At 44.8% G+C, this 17,500-nt stretch overlaps 1 protein-coding gene across 1 annotated transcript in view; it reads left to right on the top strand.

Moving 5' to 3' along the window:
• Positions 1-17,500, top strand: part of tns1b (tensin 1b) — a gene marked incomplete at its 5' end in the record, with an annotated part of 185,352 nt that overhangs the window by 66,293 nt on the left and 101,559 nt on the right. The window contains one exon of the mRNA XM_084452037.1: positions 4,780-4,817. Within this exon, the coding sequence (XP_084308163.1) occupies positions 4,780-4,817 (38 nt within the window). The remainder of the gene's footprint in view (positions 1-4,779; positions 4,818-17,500) is intronic.

The following is a 17,500-nucleotide window of genomic DNA, read 5'->3' as shown; positions in this document are numbered from 1 at the left end:
GTCACTGTCTCTGGACCCTGGGATGGGCAGGGGGGCGTTTTCTGGGGAGGACAGAAAAAGGGTGCTGAGTTGGATCGGTTTATTTCCTGACTATTTGGACTAAAACGCTGTGTTTTGTCAGGGTGAGGAAGAAGTCGAGGTGTTGCAAAATGTGTGAAGCGTTGTTTTATTTTCATCATATAATTATTTGCTAGATTTTTTTTTCCCCCTCATACTTTAAATGTTCATAATAGTTATTGCTCGTAACCACGTACATTCAAAACTAAAGCTACAGTAAGCTAAAGTTTCTATCTCAAATTCAGGTCATTACTGTAAGCCACAATTAACTTTGGCCGATTCTTATCGTGTCCCTTTTTTCCTAACTTTTACTTATGACCTTTACCTGAAAAAAAGAAGGAAAAGCTGTTCAGGTTCTGCTCAATAGTGAAGTTCTGCTCAATAGTGAGGTTCTGCCTGTCTACAAGTCCCAGAGGAGTAGTGCTTCGTTCCTAATGTCCCTCTGTCTGCTTTTCTACTGTACATACTGTAGCAAAACAAATCTGTTGAATATGAGCCTGGGAACCACTGTCTCCACGGAATCAGAGTGTGTAGCTTTTCATGCCTCCACACTCATCTCAAGGTCTTTAATTAAAGAGTCAAACTCACTCCCAAGTCCCCCCTAAAGTGCAAATATAGTCCAAAGTTCAGAAATACAACCTAAATATACCATGAAGTAATTAGACACCAGTCCTTTTCATTCCGGCTGTCTACGGAAGGAAACGGGATCGCTGTAGTCTGGCTTATCACTTGTTAGTCTGAGGTTTCTGCATACAAACACAATCCTATTAACCCATAACCCAGCGGTCTGCTGGCTCTTTGGTCCCTCTCCACTGGCTCCCTGGCTTTGACCCCAAAAAATATGGAAATTAATAACTAAATAAAAATATTATCATTAAATACATTTATTTATTTATTACTAAAACAAATGGTCATGTTGGCATTCAAGCTAGCTAACTAGCTAGATAGAAGCAGACAAGCTAATCCCACACAAATTGGTGCTTAAAGTTCACCAGAATGCAGGAAGTCATGTGTCAGATGCTTAACATTTCAGACGGTAGAAAAGGGAGGTTTCTGGAGATTGGGACTATTTTTGCACACCCTGCACCCTGACTCCAAGATAACCCCCCCCCCTTACTGCTACCTCCCTGGGCGCGTGCCACCAAGCCTGAGAACAGATCCAGGGGAAACACTGCCTTCATTGTCTGACTGATTTTGCATTTATTTTTGGGGCAAAAAAAATCCCTTTTGATAGTAAAGGTTGCTGACCCCTGCCCTAACCTTAACCTTACCTCCCCAACACTTTCTTTCACATCTTAGCTGGCTTAAACCCCTATCCTTAACCCTAACATTAGTCTCAACATTCACATCCACGCTAAAATCACAGTGATTGTTCCGATTGTTTACCTCCTGGTTCCAAACACATCCATAGCCTAAACACGTCTGTCTGACCTTTGTGATCTTCACGTCTGGAAACCTGAACCCCGCCCCTGTAACCTTTGCCCTGTCATTAAAATGTCTGCCAAACATTAGCACTGCTAATAAAGACCTATATGACTGTATGATTCCCCCCCCCCTCATTCTGTACTTTGCTAAACCCAGTCGCTCTTGTCTCCCTCCAAGCCCTACACATCTGCCTTCCCCTCCCCCTCCAGCCCTGGCGTTAGCACAGACGCTTCACTTGCTAACGAAAAACACCCTGCACAGCCAAAAGTCATGGCAAGCAGCTAACTAGCAACGTTTCCTCCTCTTGATTTTCATTGGAGCCCTCTCACACAATGGGTGGAGGGGCGGTCTTTCAACCCCGTACCAGTGACTTAAGAGCTAATCATAATAAATATCACACTGGACTGGAGAGATGTGTCTAGAGAAGGGAAGCGTGACACATGATGCAGTGGCTCCCAGTAAAAACACATTTTTGTACTTGGTTTGGAGAGCCCCCCGAACTGTGTTTTTGATTCCTGCTCCTTTGAGGGGGGATGAGATGTGGCCAATGATTTATCACCCGTCGGACCAATCAATCAATCAATCAATCAAACTTTATTTGTATAGCGCATTTCATACGCAGAGGCAACACAATGCACTTTGGGGGTGGGCATAGGTCCCACCCCTACATATTCCAGAGGGAAGCAAAAAAAAACAGTTCACCCGGGGGCCAGAAAAGTGAGCTGTAAAAATTCTTCCCTGACCTCTCTCGAGACGATCGAGCAAGCTCCTGGAAAATGTTTGTCTATTGGCTAGGTGCTCTCTCCTGTTGACCCCGATTTGTAGTCATTGACGGGGTCCAGAAAGGATAAAAGTATATGTGGGAGAACAGTTTTAAACGTCAAACGTTGCCAGTGAGCTGTTGGGATATGCTGCCTCATCCAGGCATCTGGTTCCCTACATGTTCACTGCCATGTAACTAGACAATATGGAAAGATATTCATTCGCTTACAATACAATACAGTATAACTTTATTGTTTTCTGTTACGAGAACAACTGACATTTGCCATCTGCTCTACAATCGCAATAGGCCGTCACGTCAGGGCGAGCACAGGGTCGGCCAGCATGAACAGTGCCCCTATTATGCACATTATGAGCTAGTTGTTAGGATTAAGTGCCTTGCTCTAGAGCACAATGGTGGGCATTCCCAAAACTTGCAGATCTGGGTCAGATGAGTGTCTTGAAATACACTATATGGACAAAAGTATTGGGCCACCTACACATTACACCTACAGGAGCTTTTATGACATCCCATTCTAAATTCATAGTCATTAATATGGAGTTGTTCCCCCTTTGCAGCTATAATATCTTCCACTCTTCTGGGAAGGTTTTCTATAAGATTTTGGAGTGTGTCTCTGGGAATTTTTGCCCATTCATCCAGAAGAGCATTTTTGAGGTCAGACACTGATGTTGGACGAGAGAGCCTAGCTTGCAATCTCCGTTCTAGTTCATCCCAAAAGTGTTTGATGGGGTTGAGGTCAGGGCTCTGTGCGGGTCAGTCAAGTTCTTCCACACCAACCCCACCCAACCACGCCTTTATGGACCTTGCTTTGTGCGCTGGGGCACAGTCATGCTGGAACAGAAAAGGGCCTTCCCCAAACTGTTCCTTCAAAATTGGAAGCATAGAATTGTTCAAAATATCTTGGTAAGCTGAAGCATTAACATTTCCCCTTACTGGAACTAAGGGGCCTAGGCCAACCCCAGAAAAACAACCCCAGACCATTATCCCTCCTCCACCAAACTTTACAGTTGGCACAATGCAGTCAGGCAGGTAGCGTTCTCCTGGCATTCGCCAAACCCAGACTCGTCCATCAGACCGCCAGATAGAGAAGCGTGATTCGTTACTCCACAGAACACGTTTCTACTACTCTAGAGTCCAGTGGTGGCGTGCTTTACACTAGTCCATCCAACGCCTGGCATTGCGCTTGGTGATATAAGGCTTGCATGCAGCTGCTCGGCCATGGAAACCCATGTCCTCCTGTTGCACAGTGTTTGTGCTGATGTTAGCGCCAGAGGAGGTTTGAAACGCTGCAGTTATTGAGTCAGCAGAGCGTTGGCGATCTTTACACACCATGCGCCTCAGAACTCAGCGACCCCGCTCTGTAACTGTACGTGGTCTGACACTTTGTGGGTGAGTTGCCGTTGTTCCTAAACGCTTTCACTTTGCAACAATACCACTTACAGTTAATCATGGAATATCTAGGAGGGAATACATTTCACGAACTGACTTGTTGCAACGGTGGAGTCTTACTACAGTACCACGCTAGAACTCAGTGAGCTCTAGAACGACCCATTCGTTCACAAATGTTTGTAGAGGCAGAGTGCATGGCTAGGTGCTAGGTGTACACCTGTGGCAATGGGACTGAATGAAACACCTGATTTCAGTGATTAAGAGGTGTGTTTCTGCCGCAAACTGAATTACTGAGATGTGCTCCATATCTAATTTTGTATTTTTCCTTATTATCTGACTATTCTTGTTGCTCACTACCCTTAGTGGAGTTCTATGTCTGTTTCCTTCCTCTGCTCAGTTTTTGTCTTCATGTTTTCACCTGATGGAACCCACGCTTTGGGCAACCTGACCAGTTGTAAATAATATGCGTGTAACAAATAAAAATGACTATGACTATGACTATGTCCCAATACCTTTGTCCGTATTGTGTCTTTAGAATGGTGTCTATAAATGTCCACTTGGGTTTGTATCATCAAGCTGTGAAGTGTTTGGTTTTTGAGCAAAGACTAACCTGACGCGTGCCAGGAGAGCTCGCGAGGTCAGGACGGTCTCACAAGCCAAGAAAAGACTAGAACAGGGTAGAAAAAGGCGAGACAGCGGTCCGATGTACAGTACATTATTCTGCTCTGTCTTTGGCAGTATGGGGGTGGGGGTATTTTGGGAGGGGTCTTTCTTAGGTTGTGGTGCTCAACGTTTAGACTGACAGGGATATGGAGTAGCAGACTTAACGCCCCAGATGTGGCTGGACCCCCAGGCTTTGACGCCACGCCAAAAGCCCAAGAGCTCGAACCCGGCACTGGCAACATCAACATGCTAACAAAGAATAATATTTTACTTTAACCATAGTGCAAACATGCTGTAGAACTTGGACACAGCTCTACCATTTCAATACCCTCTTTGCATTTACTCAATGTCATGATTCATTATGTTCAGCAATGTTGGGATTTAATATCTCAAAAATGCTGTTTAGGTCAGAGCTTCTATTAAATGTGAGCTAACATAAAATGTCTGATTTCTCCCTCTTCCAGTGTGCCGGATAGCCTGCCACAAGAAATGTGAGGTGAAGGTAAGAGAAACTACTTTTTGAAATATTGCCCACTTGAGGAAAGAGCAGCAGTGCTCATTCTTAATTGACTGGCTTCATCATCGATATCTTGATCTTTAGAGTTTTATATCAATTTTGAGGACAAAAGTGATGACACTTTGTAGGTGGGCACTTGAGAGCGCTCTGTCATAATAGCTACAGCAACGTACATATGTGATGGCACGAAGCAGGATGCTTTGACCGTTATGTGTCACATTTGAAATCTTTATGGCAGTAAAGTCAAGTTTACTATTTCATGAGAAAGAAAAGTTTCGGAGTGCTTGGAAGTTCAAACAGGTGTGGTGAAGGTCCAAAGCACTCTTCTGGCAAAAAGTTAAAAGGTCTTTATTCAGAATAAAGGCGTGAATAAAGGCCTTTTAACTTTTTGCCAGAAGAGTGCCTTGGACCTCTCTTCTTCTTTTTTTATACTTCATGAATTGTCCTTAGATCTTAAACCAAGTCCTGTCATGTTTTGACAATCAACGCATTATTAAGACTCTTCTGCCTATTAGTGTTGGAGCTCTCTAGTTTCACTCATTCTCTTTTAAAGCCAACGAAAGCTTATTAGAGGGAAAAGTGTGTTCAGACGTTGGGACATGTGTGGTAACAGAGTTCCTGCTCTCTGAAAATCTGCGGAATCTCCAAACAAGTGCACGCTGTCCCAGGGATTGTTTAGATTGGACGAACTCTGGCGTGCACAAGATCACACCGCGTCTAAAAATAAATCCCTTGGTTGAAAAGGTGATGGGCTTGTTTTGAAGCAAGGGCACTTTGAAAAAAATGAGAAGGAAAGAGCTAGAGAACGAGTGATGGGGAGAAAGTGTTGTGTTGTTTGCATGGCTTTGGGGAAGGGTGTGTGTGTGTATGTGCGTGTGTGTGTGTGTGTGTGTGTGTGTGTGTGTGTGTGTGCGCGTGTGTGCGTGTGAGTGTTTATTTATGTGTGTGTGTGTGTGTGTGTGTGTAAAGGGACGGCTACAATGAGAGATTTGCTGTGGAATTACAGCACCTCAATTCCCATCACACACACACACACACACACACACACACATGCACACGCCCTTCATCTGGCAGCCATTACCCAAATCGTCAGGAGCTGCCAGCTCTACCCTCTACTCTCTCAACCCAGCCTACACTGACAGGAAATGCCAGGGGTGGAAGTCAGCTAGCGAGGGGTTCAGGGCTCGCCAGCCCTGTAGGACGCTCGCTCGTAGCGATAGCAGCCCGCTGGCCAACAGGCAGTGAGAGGACGACCTCGGCCCAAAACAATGAGGCCTTCTATCGTTTGGTTCCCTACCCGCACAACTGCAAGCTGCAATACAGTCATCATGCTAAAAGCTTCCGCGTTCCAAACCGTTAGTTGTCAGAGGATGTTTACGCCCGCAGAACGAATGTAACAAACTGTACAGGTGCATGTGATTGATGAACGAAGCAGTACAGTATTGTACAGTGCGTCTACGGTTGATTGAGTTAATCTTCTAATGTTGTTGTTTGGGTTATCTGGGAGTCAGATAGGGTGTGCAAAAATACTGCCAATCTCCAGAAAAACACACGTATGTACAAACCTCCCCTTTGTACAGTCCAAAAACATCCACCCCCAAATATCTCTACAGGACACACAATAAAAACATCCACCCCCAAATATCTCTACAGGACACACAACAAAAACATCCACCCCCAAATATCTCTACAGGACACACAATAAAAACATCCACCCCCAAATATCTCTACAGGACACACAATAAAAACATCCACCCCCAAATATCTCTACAGGACACACAATACTTGGCAGGATGCAATTGACTTTTAGCCTTGACATGTAAAAGAGAAGTGAGAGATGGCAGCAAAGGCAGGCTTGATCACTATCTGCATTTAATCAAGCTTGAATGTCCTGGTTTTTATGAATTATTTATTAAAGAAATCTGCCTTAGCCCTTTCCAATCCCTCCTATCCCTAGTCTCAGTTTGACTTGTATGTGATCCTGCACATTTGGAATCCAATTCTTTGTCATAACTCAGAACTGAGACAGTTTCCACACGGACTTGCTATAGTTATAAATCTTCACATCCATATTTAGATAAGTCTCTCACTTGGCCCCTGTCTAACCTCAGACATTTAAAAACAAATGGTCAGATGTGTGTGTGTGCGTCTCCAGTGTGTGTGTGTGTGTGTGTGTGTGTGTGTGCGTGTGTGTGTGCGTGTGGACGCATGTGTGTGGGTGCGTGTTTGTGTGCGTCTTCAGTGTGTGTGTGTGTGTGCACGTGTGTTTTTGTGGGTGCTTGTGTGTGTGTGGGCGCGTGTGTGTGTGGCATGGAGGACAGGTCAAATAAAAGTAGTTGTTTACTGCTGGAGAATGGAACGGATTGAAAGTCACTGGAATTTCACCAGTGGCCGACAGAACCGAACTAATGTCACCTGTGAACAGATATGACCTCACCTCTGTGTTGTGAGTTGAGCATGAACACCAACACCGAAGTGACATCTTACTTCGGTTGAGATTAAGGGATGATTCCTGGGGATCACAGTTGACTGACAATCCTCGAGTATTTTCCCACAATCCTTCATCTCTCATCTCTGCTCCCTCTCCCATTCCCTCTACCCTCTCCTCAAGTCCATCACACACACACACACACACCTCCGAACGTTCTCTCAGCTAGAACCCGAGGTTTGGTGGACGTCTCAGGTGTCTCGGATCCTGCTCGGTGTAGACGAGAATCCCACCTCCATCACGGAAAGGAAGAGGCAGTGTGTGTGAGACCCCCCAAGCCCACCGCTGTGAAAACAGTAGTGAAAGGTACGCCCGGGGTTGACCAAGGGGCTGTGTTTCTACTCACGCCAGTCCAAATCACACAACCGGGCGTGATCCACACACACACAGCTGCTACCGGAGTGTGAGGTAGCGCTGGTTGGATGGGCCGGGGAACAGCCTCTGTTTGGTACCAAATCCACAAACACGGTTCCCTGTAGTGGAGATGATGGCATCGCTTAATACCGATAATTATGGCGGCTCGGTGAAGGTTCAGAGCTTTCTCCTCGGCTCCTCAGACGAAGCCAAGTGTCAGAGCCGAGACGACGGGAATCCCAAGGGTAAAGAGAATGACGTGACAGTCTCCTGTTGATCGTATACATAGCTGGGTGGGAGTTACGAGGGAGAAGTATTCAATAACCCCCGCCCGACCCCCCATACACACACACACACACACCACCATCATCAATCCTAGTGAGTCATTGTGGCGATCAAGTGCCTGTCCAACAAATTCTCATTCCTACCCCTACATTGTCTGAAAACTGACCTTTTCATGAATGTTGCACACAGGGAACTGAACATGTAATTGCCATATACACACTTTTGGGTATAATTAAAAGTAATAATTTTAGATCTTTACAGTAGACCCAATTTAGCCTAGAGGGTAATCACCGCATGTTTTTGTATGTTTTGGGAACATTCTTTATTTTTAGAAGGGTTGAATTGAGTGGAGTGTTACCAGACTTTAAGAACAGTATAAGGAGTATTGCAGACCGCTGTTGTGTGAGCCAAGCTTTAAATGTGAGGACCACCATCGGACATGCCAGAGAAATGTGTGTAGATTAGAACTCAAAGGAGTTTAGGATCCAGCCAGAGACTTCAGCAGTTATTACAGTTTGCAGAATCAGTTTTCTTTGCTGCAGGGCTAATTCCTTCCTTCTTAAACACTCGGATTGTCTGATTTCCATGAGATGGCATATGTGCTGCAAAACACAAACCCAATCCAGTACCACTTTACATACAAACCCTAACTACACAGGTAACTACAATACAGTACTACTAGTAACTAATGGTAATTGCCATGGTATTAACCTGGTATTGTGGTATTAACCTTATATTACCAAGGTATTACCCTGTTATTACCGAGCTGTAATGTAGTGGTACTAAAAATCCTGAGAAAATGTTGCCAGGGATTTCTCAGAATCAATTCACACAGGCTCCATACAGAGTATATTGTTGTCTGTCTTCAGTCGTGGGAAAAACACGAATGTTCATTTTATTTTGAAGCGTGAGAGACATTGACTTTCCATATACCATGGCTGTTTGGACGTAGTTCCTTTTTGGATTTTGAATAAACAGAGTGTCACTACTCACTGACTAGACTTGAGGTACTCTACGTTGAGCTGACATTGTGAGAGTGCTGTAGATACTTTGTGCATCGGGAGGAGTTAGTTTTGGTTCGTGTTGAGTAGCACCTCATGGGCATCGTTTGTTTAGAGAAGGAAACTACTGTGTTCCACCGCTAATGAGGAGTAAGGCCTGAGAAAGCAAAGAGAGAACCTGAACACCCCCCCCCTCTCTCTCTCTCTTTCTTTCTCCATTCTACAATGATGAAGTAGTGTTTTCATTTTACCCTCCCCTAAAATCTCCTCAACATCCATCTCTCGCTTTAAAAGCTGAAAGAAAAGCATGTATTTGTTTGGCCTGGCTGGCCACTTTGTACCTTATTTTTTTGTACCGTATTATTATTTTTTCACCATTGTTTTCACGACTCCTCAGTCCATTTCCCTTGGCGAAATCAGTCTCTGCTGGAGAGGTAGGTTTCATTAGACAGCCTGCTGATGCTGGGAGACTTCTGAATATCTCATCTTGTTTGGGTTGTTTTTGCCACTGGAGAAGATGAATTTTTCTATTTCTTTTTTTCCAGCCATATGAAGCACTCTTTGTAGCTTGTTGGAGTTGTGCAGATTGGAACTGTATGGATGCAAAGTATGTTTTCTTCTTTTGGGAATTGTGAGATGATATGTGCATTCGTTTATTAAAAAAACAAAACATTTTGGTGTACATTTTCTGTTAGTTTTTTTCTGTCCGCGTTAAATATCTTTGTATAATCCAGCCCGCGTGTTACCGGCATCGTACCTTGTTAATCCCCTGTAAATCCACTTTATTACCATGTCGTTTCCTATAAAGTATATTGTAAATAATAATACTTTCTGGTCCTACCAGTACTAAGGGATAAATTCCAGTTCGTTACCATGTAATATCCTATGGACTTTGTGGTTTGATTAATAATAATTCCTGGTACTTAAATGTAATTTTAGGGTTAAATCCCCATTCGTTACCATGTAAAACCATGTAAGTAAGTAGCCTTGAGAACCAATGGTTCTGGAGCCTAGTGGCCCATAGAACAGGAGCCTATCTCCTGGTTCCTTAGCGTGAGGCAGCTTGATGTACAAGTACACCCCTGGACATGCTAGTATGTCACACTTACCCACAATCCAACCCTTGATGCTAAGTGCCAAGCAGGAAGGCGTTGGGTACCATTCTTTATAGTCTGGTATGACTCGGCCAGGTATCGAACTCCCAACCTCCTCATCTCAGGGTGGACCCTCCTAACCACAAGTTCACTGAGCTGTAATTTCCCATAATTTGCTGTGTAAATCCTAATACCTAATCCTACCATACTGGTTACAGTATGTTCTCCATTCATTCTCTGCAAGTAGAATACATAACCTGTAATTCTCCCTCTCTTACTCTGTATATAAAGGACACTACTCTGTATCTTATGGGTATCTACGGTTCGGGCAGGGCGGATTATTGAGTGTACAGGGCTGTAACTACCTATAATTAAGCCTATTGTATGAATGGCAAACGTATAGTAGGCTAGTGATAGGCCCACGCATAACCTAACTTATTAGTAGACCTAAATCACATTATTGCCACACCAGCCCAGTCATGGCCATAACTACCTGTAGTGGTGTACTGTAATCATAGGTAGTATTTTTATTTACAAAACAATTTCCGGGGAATTACATGGTAATGATGGGGATTTAGTGGGGATTCACACGGTAAGACGCCGGTAAGACGCCGGTAAGATGCCGGTAAGACACGGACCAACATCTTTTAGCCTCATTAAGCATTTGGAGTTGCTGCAGTTTGTTTGACTAAAGTAGCGTTGGCTACCGAGACTGTGGTGCAAGCCGAAGGCCGCTGTGTGTTTTGGCCGTAGCACACACCCTTCTAAAGCCGTATAACCCATTACTAACCACACATGTGTTCTTGGATTTGTCAACATGGAGGGCTAATGCTCTATGAACCTAGTCCATCGCAGTATATGGAGGCTGCTGGAGCAGCCATTTTGGTAAACATGACCATCCATTTAAACAGGTTGTGTTGGTACCATCCTTTTAAACAGGTTGTGTTGGGCCTCTATTTCAGTTAATATATACACTCTTTAGTTACTTTGTTCTGGGCGTATGGTTATGGATTCTCTGATTCACTCCCCTAAGGAAGTGTCCCTCCCATCTCATGTCTGCACTCCTTGCCGGTGACTCGATGGCTGCTCTCCTTACATCGTCTGAAACCTGCGATGGTTTAGCCCAAACAAGGACAGTGCTCGCATGCTTTCCACACATCATTTATACACTGAACAGACGCAAACCTAGACGCAATTCACTCCAGAGCTACAGCCTTGAAGCTGACTCATCTCTCTTGGACCAGACAGGGATGTGGAGAAAAATAGCAGTATCTAAGAACCATCAGCATTTGAAACAAATCAATCTAGACATTTTATTTTGTGTTTTGTCCTTTTCAACTGTAGTCCATAGGGCATGTGAATAAAATATAAAACCAAAACATTTATGATTCAATCCTCCATTTTATAGCAGCTATTTCCCTATGATCCACCATGCTCCCCTCTAGCCCCTCTGATAATGAGTGCATTCCATAAAAGTTCAAGATGCAACAAATCTTCTCCAGTCATGGTTTTGACACCTCCAAACACCTGTATCTACACGTGAGAGACTCTTCTTTGAAAAGCCCGTTTGACTTTGTGTTGGCCTGCTACACACCTGAGGAGAACAAACCTCCTCATTTATCTGTCTGTGGCTAACTAGCTGTCTGCTAGCGGTCCAACTCCACCGCTAGCTTCCCCTGTGGCAGATGCTAGCTGTAAATCGACAGCGTCACTGTGTTTTGGGGTTGGGGGAGTGGGTTTTGGGGATCAAGGAAAAACAGTTACAGAATTTGCCAGTTAGCTCCTGAAGTATTATTTTCAGGTTCTGGGCCTTGGTAGTGTTCAGTTCAAGAACAATTAGCCTGTGTTCTCCGAGGAGTGTTAACGGAATAGAATCTTGGTGAGGTCTTTCTTTCCCTTGATCTTTGTTCTGTCTGAAACAGTTTTACCCTCGGCAGCAGCTGTCAGGATCGTTTGGCACGTGCTCAGTCGTCTCCCGTGCGAGTGACTTACCTCAGAGACGTAGCTCTGCCATCGGAGGCTGATTTATTGAACTGGGGGTAATTGGAAAGCTGTGTCGTCGCAAAGCACCGGCGAAGCTTTTTCATTATCTTATAGAGAGTTGGCTAGAGGAAGTGCTTTGGCATAGAGGGAGAATGGGCGTCAGGGATTTAGCTTTTTTTTTTTTTTGCTTAGAATGGCAGAGCAAAGAGTACAAGAGGACATGAGCCAGAGGTTGCCCTGAATCCTCTTTTCTCTACTTCGGTTGCTGGTTCTGACATTCTCTAGATCCGGATCACGTCCCGATACCAGTGGTTTCTCAGAACCACAGGGAACATCTCCTCAAAACAAATGAGGCCCAAGCTCTTTAGGCCTATTCACTTTTAAACCAGTAGATTCGGGCTGATAGAAGCACATATCTTTTACTGTTGAACTGTTCTCCATCAAGCCTGTACAGCGATGGGCTGTGCTGGTTTTATCTCCACGCCTGAAGCCAAGCCCTCTGATTTGAATGAGCCAGATCTGAGGGCCATGATCAGGTCATTATTTCAGCCAGTATCAGGCTGGAACAGAAGCTGTCCCCATGCAGTGGAAGCTCCCCAGGACCGGAGTGTAACATTAACGCCCCTGTCCCCTGTTTTAAACCCACAGCCCCTCCTGTATACATTTTACTTTGATGGTGGAACATTCACACGCCAACAATAGCAACTTATTTTAGAGTCAACGGCTTTATTCCCCCTGCAGGACACCATCCTGACAGCTACAATACTGCACGTCCGCGCATAGCTATAGCGCGGCGCTTTAACAAGTTCCCACCCGTGTACCACGTTGCGTCGAGGTCGAAAAGCAAACCCCTCGACTCGACCGGCCTCGGTGTGACCTAATCAGTGAGGGACTGCCATGCCAGGTGTTGAAACTGCGAACGCGGGACGGCCGTCGGAGGGAAACATAATTCCTGTAACCATCTTGATGGCTTCCTTCCTCTCTGGCCTCGTGATTGAGACATCAGTCGCATGCGGAGTGAGATAAGGGAGGGCAGTGGTGTTTAGGGGGGTGGGGGGGGGGGCAGATGTATTGTTAGGCGGGTCTGGCGGTTAGGTGGGGCTGTCCATCTGGGCAGTATGGGAGAGGGGAGCGGTCGGGAGCGAGGCCTGCATAATTCTCATCGGGCGTCAAAACACAGGACTGGCACGGTTGTGAAACAAATTGGATTTTAAGTCACAGGATGAGACATACTTCCGCTGCCCAGTGCCACCATGTTTTAAGTTAATATCCTGAATAAAAGACCAGCATGGGATCAGTCGTGAGGAAGGTGTTTGCTGATTTTTATTGAGTTATGCCTTTGAGAGATGCCTTTTATGAGTGTAATACAGAATGTGACTGCCAGCCATCTTAGAATAACAGACATTGTTGTCGGCATCAGTGTGATCCATCCATCCACCCAACTCCCTTGGGAGTTGATTTAACGCTTGCCATATGTCGTAATTTGTCATTTGCCAGTGGCTGTGCTACTCAACGCAGCCAACTCTTCAGTCGCTAGCGTCAATCATAGAATCAATTTGTTCAGGGCTGGAACAAGCATCAGAAAACGCAGGGGTCCCCCGGTGTTGAGAAACCCTATTCCAGTCAAATAAACGTGATTTACTGTTGTTCCGAACACTTTCGCTGTTTGGAAAAACTAGTGGAATTGCTTGAAAGACGCAAGCAGGCGGCGCCGTGGCGGAAGGACGTGTCTCTCCCTCTCACTCCTCTCCTCTTCACCCGCTGTGCTCCTTGCATGTCATGGTGGAAGAGTCCGTAGGCCGTGTCTCTTCTAAGTGATTTGTCACGAGCAGGCATGGATACAGTCGGGACAACAAACAGGAACGCCCAACCTTTGACATGATGGAGTAATCTCTGGCTTTTGAAAGAATGTAAACAGCCAAGTGAGCAAGAGAAGGACCAGTGGAAATGAAGGCTTGGAGAGAGAGAGGGAGAGAGGGAGGGAGGGGAGGAGAGAGAGGGAGGGGAGGAGAGGAAGAGGGAAGGCCAGTTCTGAACACCAAACTTGTTTACAAGTTAACCCCTTATTTTGAAGGTCCGCCCCGTATATGGTCCGTAGCCGCCCGACTAACCATCAACAAACAGTCAACAAACTGTACTCCAACAAACTGTACTTTTAATCCCTCAAACACACTGATCCAACGGTCAGCCAACTGCTTCTGGCTGTTCCCTCCTCTCATTGGCCGGAGCTGACCAGTCTCGCAAGAGTGGCGCAAGTAGAGCCAGACTGCAAGTCATGCTTCCAGACGATTTGTTTTCCAAAGAGAATCCAGTTCAAAATGAAATGCATGAATCATTATACAATAACTTTTATTTCATGACATGAATCACATTTTAAACATCGTTTGATAGCCTACACTAATATTTCATCATGCCATTAAATCCAGATCTGCTTTCTGCCCCAGGAAACTGTAACAGCAAGCTTGTATTTGAGGGATGTGCAATAAGGACAATTTTAAGATTACTTGTAAGCCTAGTAAACACATTTTAATCATTTAACCCTAACCTTAACCAGTTCGTGCATGTCAACAGTCAGTCAACTGCAGTATTTACATCATCAATCAAGGCCCTCAAAATAGTGTTGCTACTCACGGCGTAGCTGTGTATCTGACTACCGTTGCCTGGGAGTTGTTCTAATGTTCCACAGAGGAACGGTTCTGTTGTTGAGAGGACAGCTGACTCAGATTCACGAGACCGTGGTGAGAACAGACCCAGCTGTGTCCCTTCTGTGTCCAGCCTGTCTGACCATATAGCGTGAGGCCTCGGTGCTCTGCACCAACACCAGCCTGACTGGACTGAGGGAAAACGCTATGACTGGACAGACACACAACCGCCGCGCGTCGCAGGTGGACTAGGTGCAAGGGATGTTGTACAGTATGTTTGAGCGGTCAATATTTTAACTCGGCACATGTACAGTACATAGGTTTATGGCAGATAAGAGTTGTGTGTGTGTGTGTGTATGTGTGTGTTCACTGGCTATGCAGTGTGTGTAGCCTAATGTAAATGCCTGACTACATTTTCTGTGTGTGCGTGTGTGTGTGTGTCCGCGGGTGTGTGTCTGTCTGCGCGTGTGCGTGTGTGTGTGTGTGTCTGCGTGTGTGTCTGTGTGTGCGTGTGCGTGTGTGTGTGTGTGTGTGCGTGTCCCCCCTCGTGAACCCCCCATGCATTCACGGCGTGTGCTCTGGTATTTTCTAGTCTCGTCCTGACAGGGTTGGAGCTCGTATGAAACACCTTCCTCTGTGATGCTTAGCTGTGGCTCTGTCGATGTAGATTACAGGTAGCAAGCATGGGGTCATAAACATAATAAAAGCCAGGACACAGGAAATATGCCAGACCCATAACATATTAGCCTCAGCCTGGCATTTGTTCCTCACCATGTGCCCTCACACGCAGACTCAGATGCAGGTAAAGGCGCACGCACACACGCACGCACGCACGCATGCACGCATACACACACACACACACACACACACACACACACACACACACACACAGACAAAAAATGTAGTCAGGCATTTACAGTAGGCTACACACACTGCACAGCCAGTGAACACACACACACACACACACACACACACACACACACACACACAGACCCTAGGGAAGTTCCCAGGCCCAGTTGTCTGCTCATTCACTTCAGTGAATAAGAGAGGTGTGTGTTCGCTGACGTACAGGACCATGTTGTTGTGTTGTTCTAAACCATGTCCACATCCACCGCTCCCTTCCTTCCTGGCCCTCTGTCATTAATGTGGGATTAAACAACACATACCGAACCAACATCTGGTGAACACAACGCTAGGGAACAATTCAGACGAGGTGTTACAACGTTCCCCACCTCCATGTAATTATTCAGACGCGAGATCAAACAAATCGGTCAGTCTTTCCATTCGAAGCACACCGGTAATGGTGCGTTTCAAACGTGCCCCCCTCTACTTTTAAGTGAGGCCTCCCGGGCCTCAGCTACTGTGTAGCAGGTGTCAATTACACTGATTTATGAGAAATTATGATGTCACCAAAAAAGATATGGAGGAGACCGTTTGGATGAGAATGAGACATTTCCTATCAAGTGTGTTACGCATATATTCTTTATTCACATCTTTTGAATATATCAGCGTTATTATGGTACCAAACCACTGGTTGTTGTTTTTTCATATATTTTGTGTATCTGAACTTTTGAAATGGTAGATGCTATTCTGTAAAGCTATAAGGTATTTGTCCAATAATTACATTTCCAGCCAGGGACGTGCTGGGATGAAAAAACGGCCATGGAGTCTGAGGCGGCCGCTTCAGTATATATAAAATGTGATTCTCCAGAACCTACAGATGGCCAGCACGGCCCTGTTTCCAGCTACCTTCATGATACTCTTCTTGGGAGACTTTTTATAAGCTAGCTAACTCAGTAACCTATAAGTATTGATAAGATAAGGGGACTGACTTAAACAATAGTATTTTTTGGCTGGCTAGCTAGCTAGCTACAGTAGCTAGCTAGCTAGCCAAGTTAAGATAAAGATAAGATAAAAGTACAACATCCATATGAAGGCAAACTAGGTAGCTAATGTTATCAATAACATCACCTTAAGCAAACTAGCTAGCTAGACAAATTAATATAACCAGAAATACTTGAATAGTCCTTAAAAGGCACTCTAATTTAAGTTAAACTAACATTAGTCAAATATTTTTGACTAACGTCAAAGGTGGACAATATTGGCATTGTCTCTCTTGCCTGTAGACAATCATCACAATCATCCTGGTCATCCGTTTGTGACAAACAACAAGAACATTCTCAAGCGGTTGAAAATAGGACGATAACTTTAACAAACCTACTTCTGCAAAACCAAAGAACAGACATATTTAATATTTTAATTGAAAAGAAGAAAAGAAAATGACGTTTATTTTTGCCATATATAACCAGTACAGGTATATTAGAATTCTTGGTATCGCTTGTTCTTACAATATCTTATCAGCACTCATCAGTTCCTCATTCCAGTCCTCATTGTATTTCTTCAAAGCCCTCTTGTGTAAATATCATATAAAAACCTTGAAAGTATGACCAACCACCATAGTAATGAAACTATAAATTTAAAGAAATTTAAAGAAAATCACTTTGACCACCAAGCAGTTGTCCAAAAGACAGCCTCGTTACGGTTCTTATATCAGTACAGTAGCTGTTGTTTCAAAGGATGGCGGTGCTTTGCTCAGTTTCAGTTTAGCTATTCCCTAGACTGTGAGAGGATTCTCAATGGTGTCATTCAGGTGAGTCTACTCTCTGTAGTGTGTCTCTGTAGTGTGTGTGTGTGTGTGTGTGTGTGTGTGCGTGCGTGCGTGCGTGCGTGTGAGTGTGTGAAAGAGAGATAGAGAGCCTGTCAACTCATATTTAACCTGCAACCCGAGAACCTGATAACGGCGAGAGAAACGGAGAAGGGG

The sequence above is a fragment of the Borostomias antarcticus genome, assembly GCF_949987555.1.
Source record: "Borostomias antarcticus genome assembly, chromosome: 17".
NCBI classification, from domain to species: Eukaryota; Metazoa; Chordata; class Actinopteri; order Stomiiformes; family Stomiidae; genus Borostomias; species Borostomias antarcticus.
Note: the sequence above shows the minus strand (reverse complement) of the source record. Positions and strands in the feature narration are given on the sequence as shown.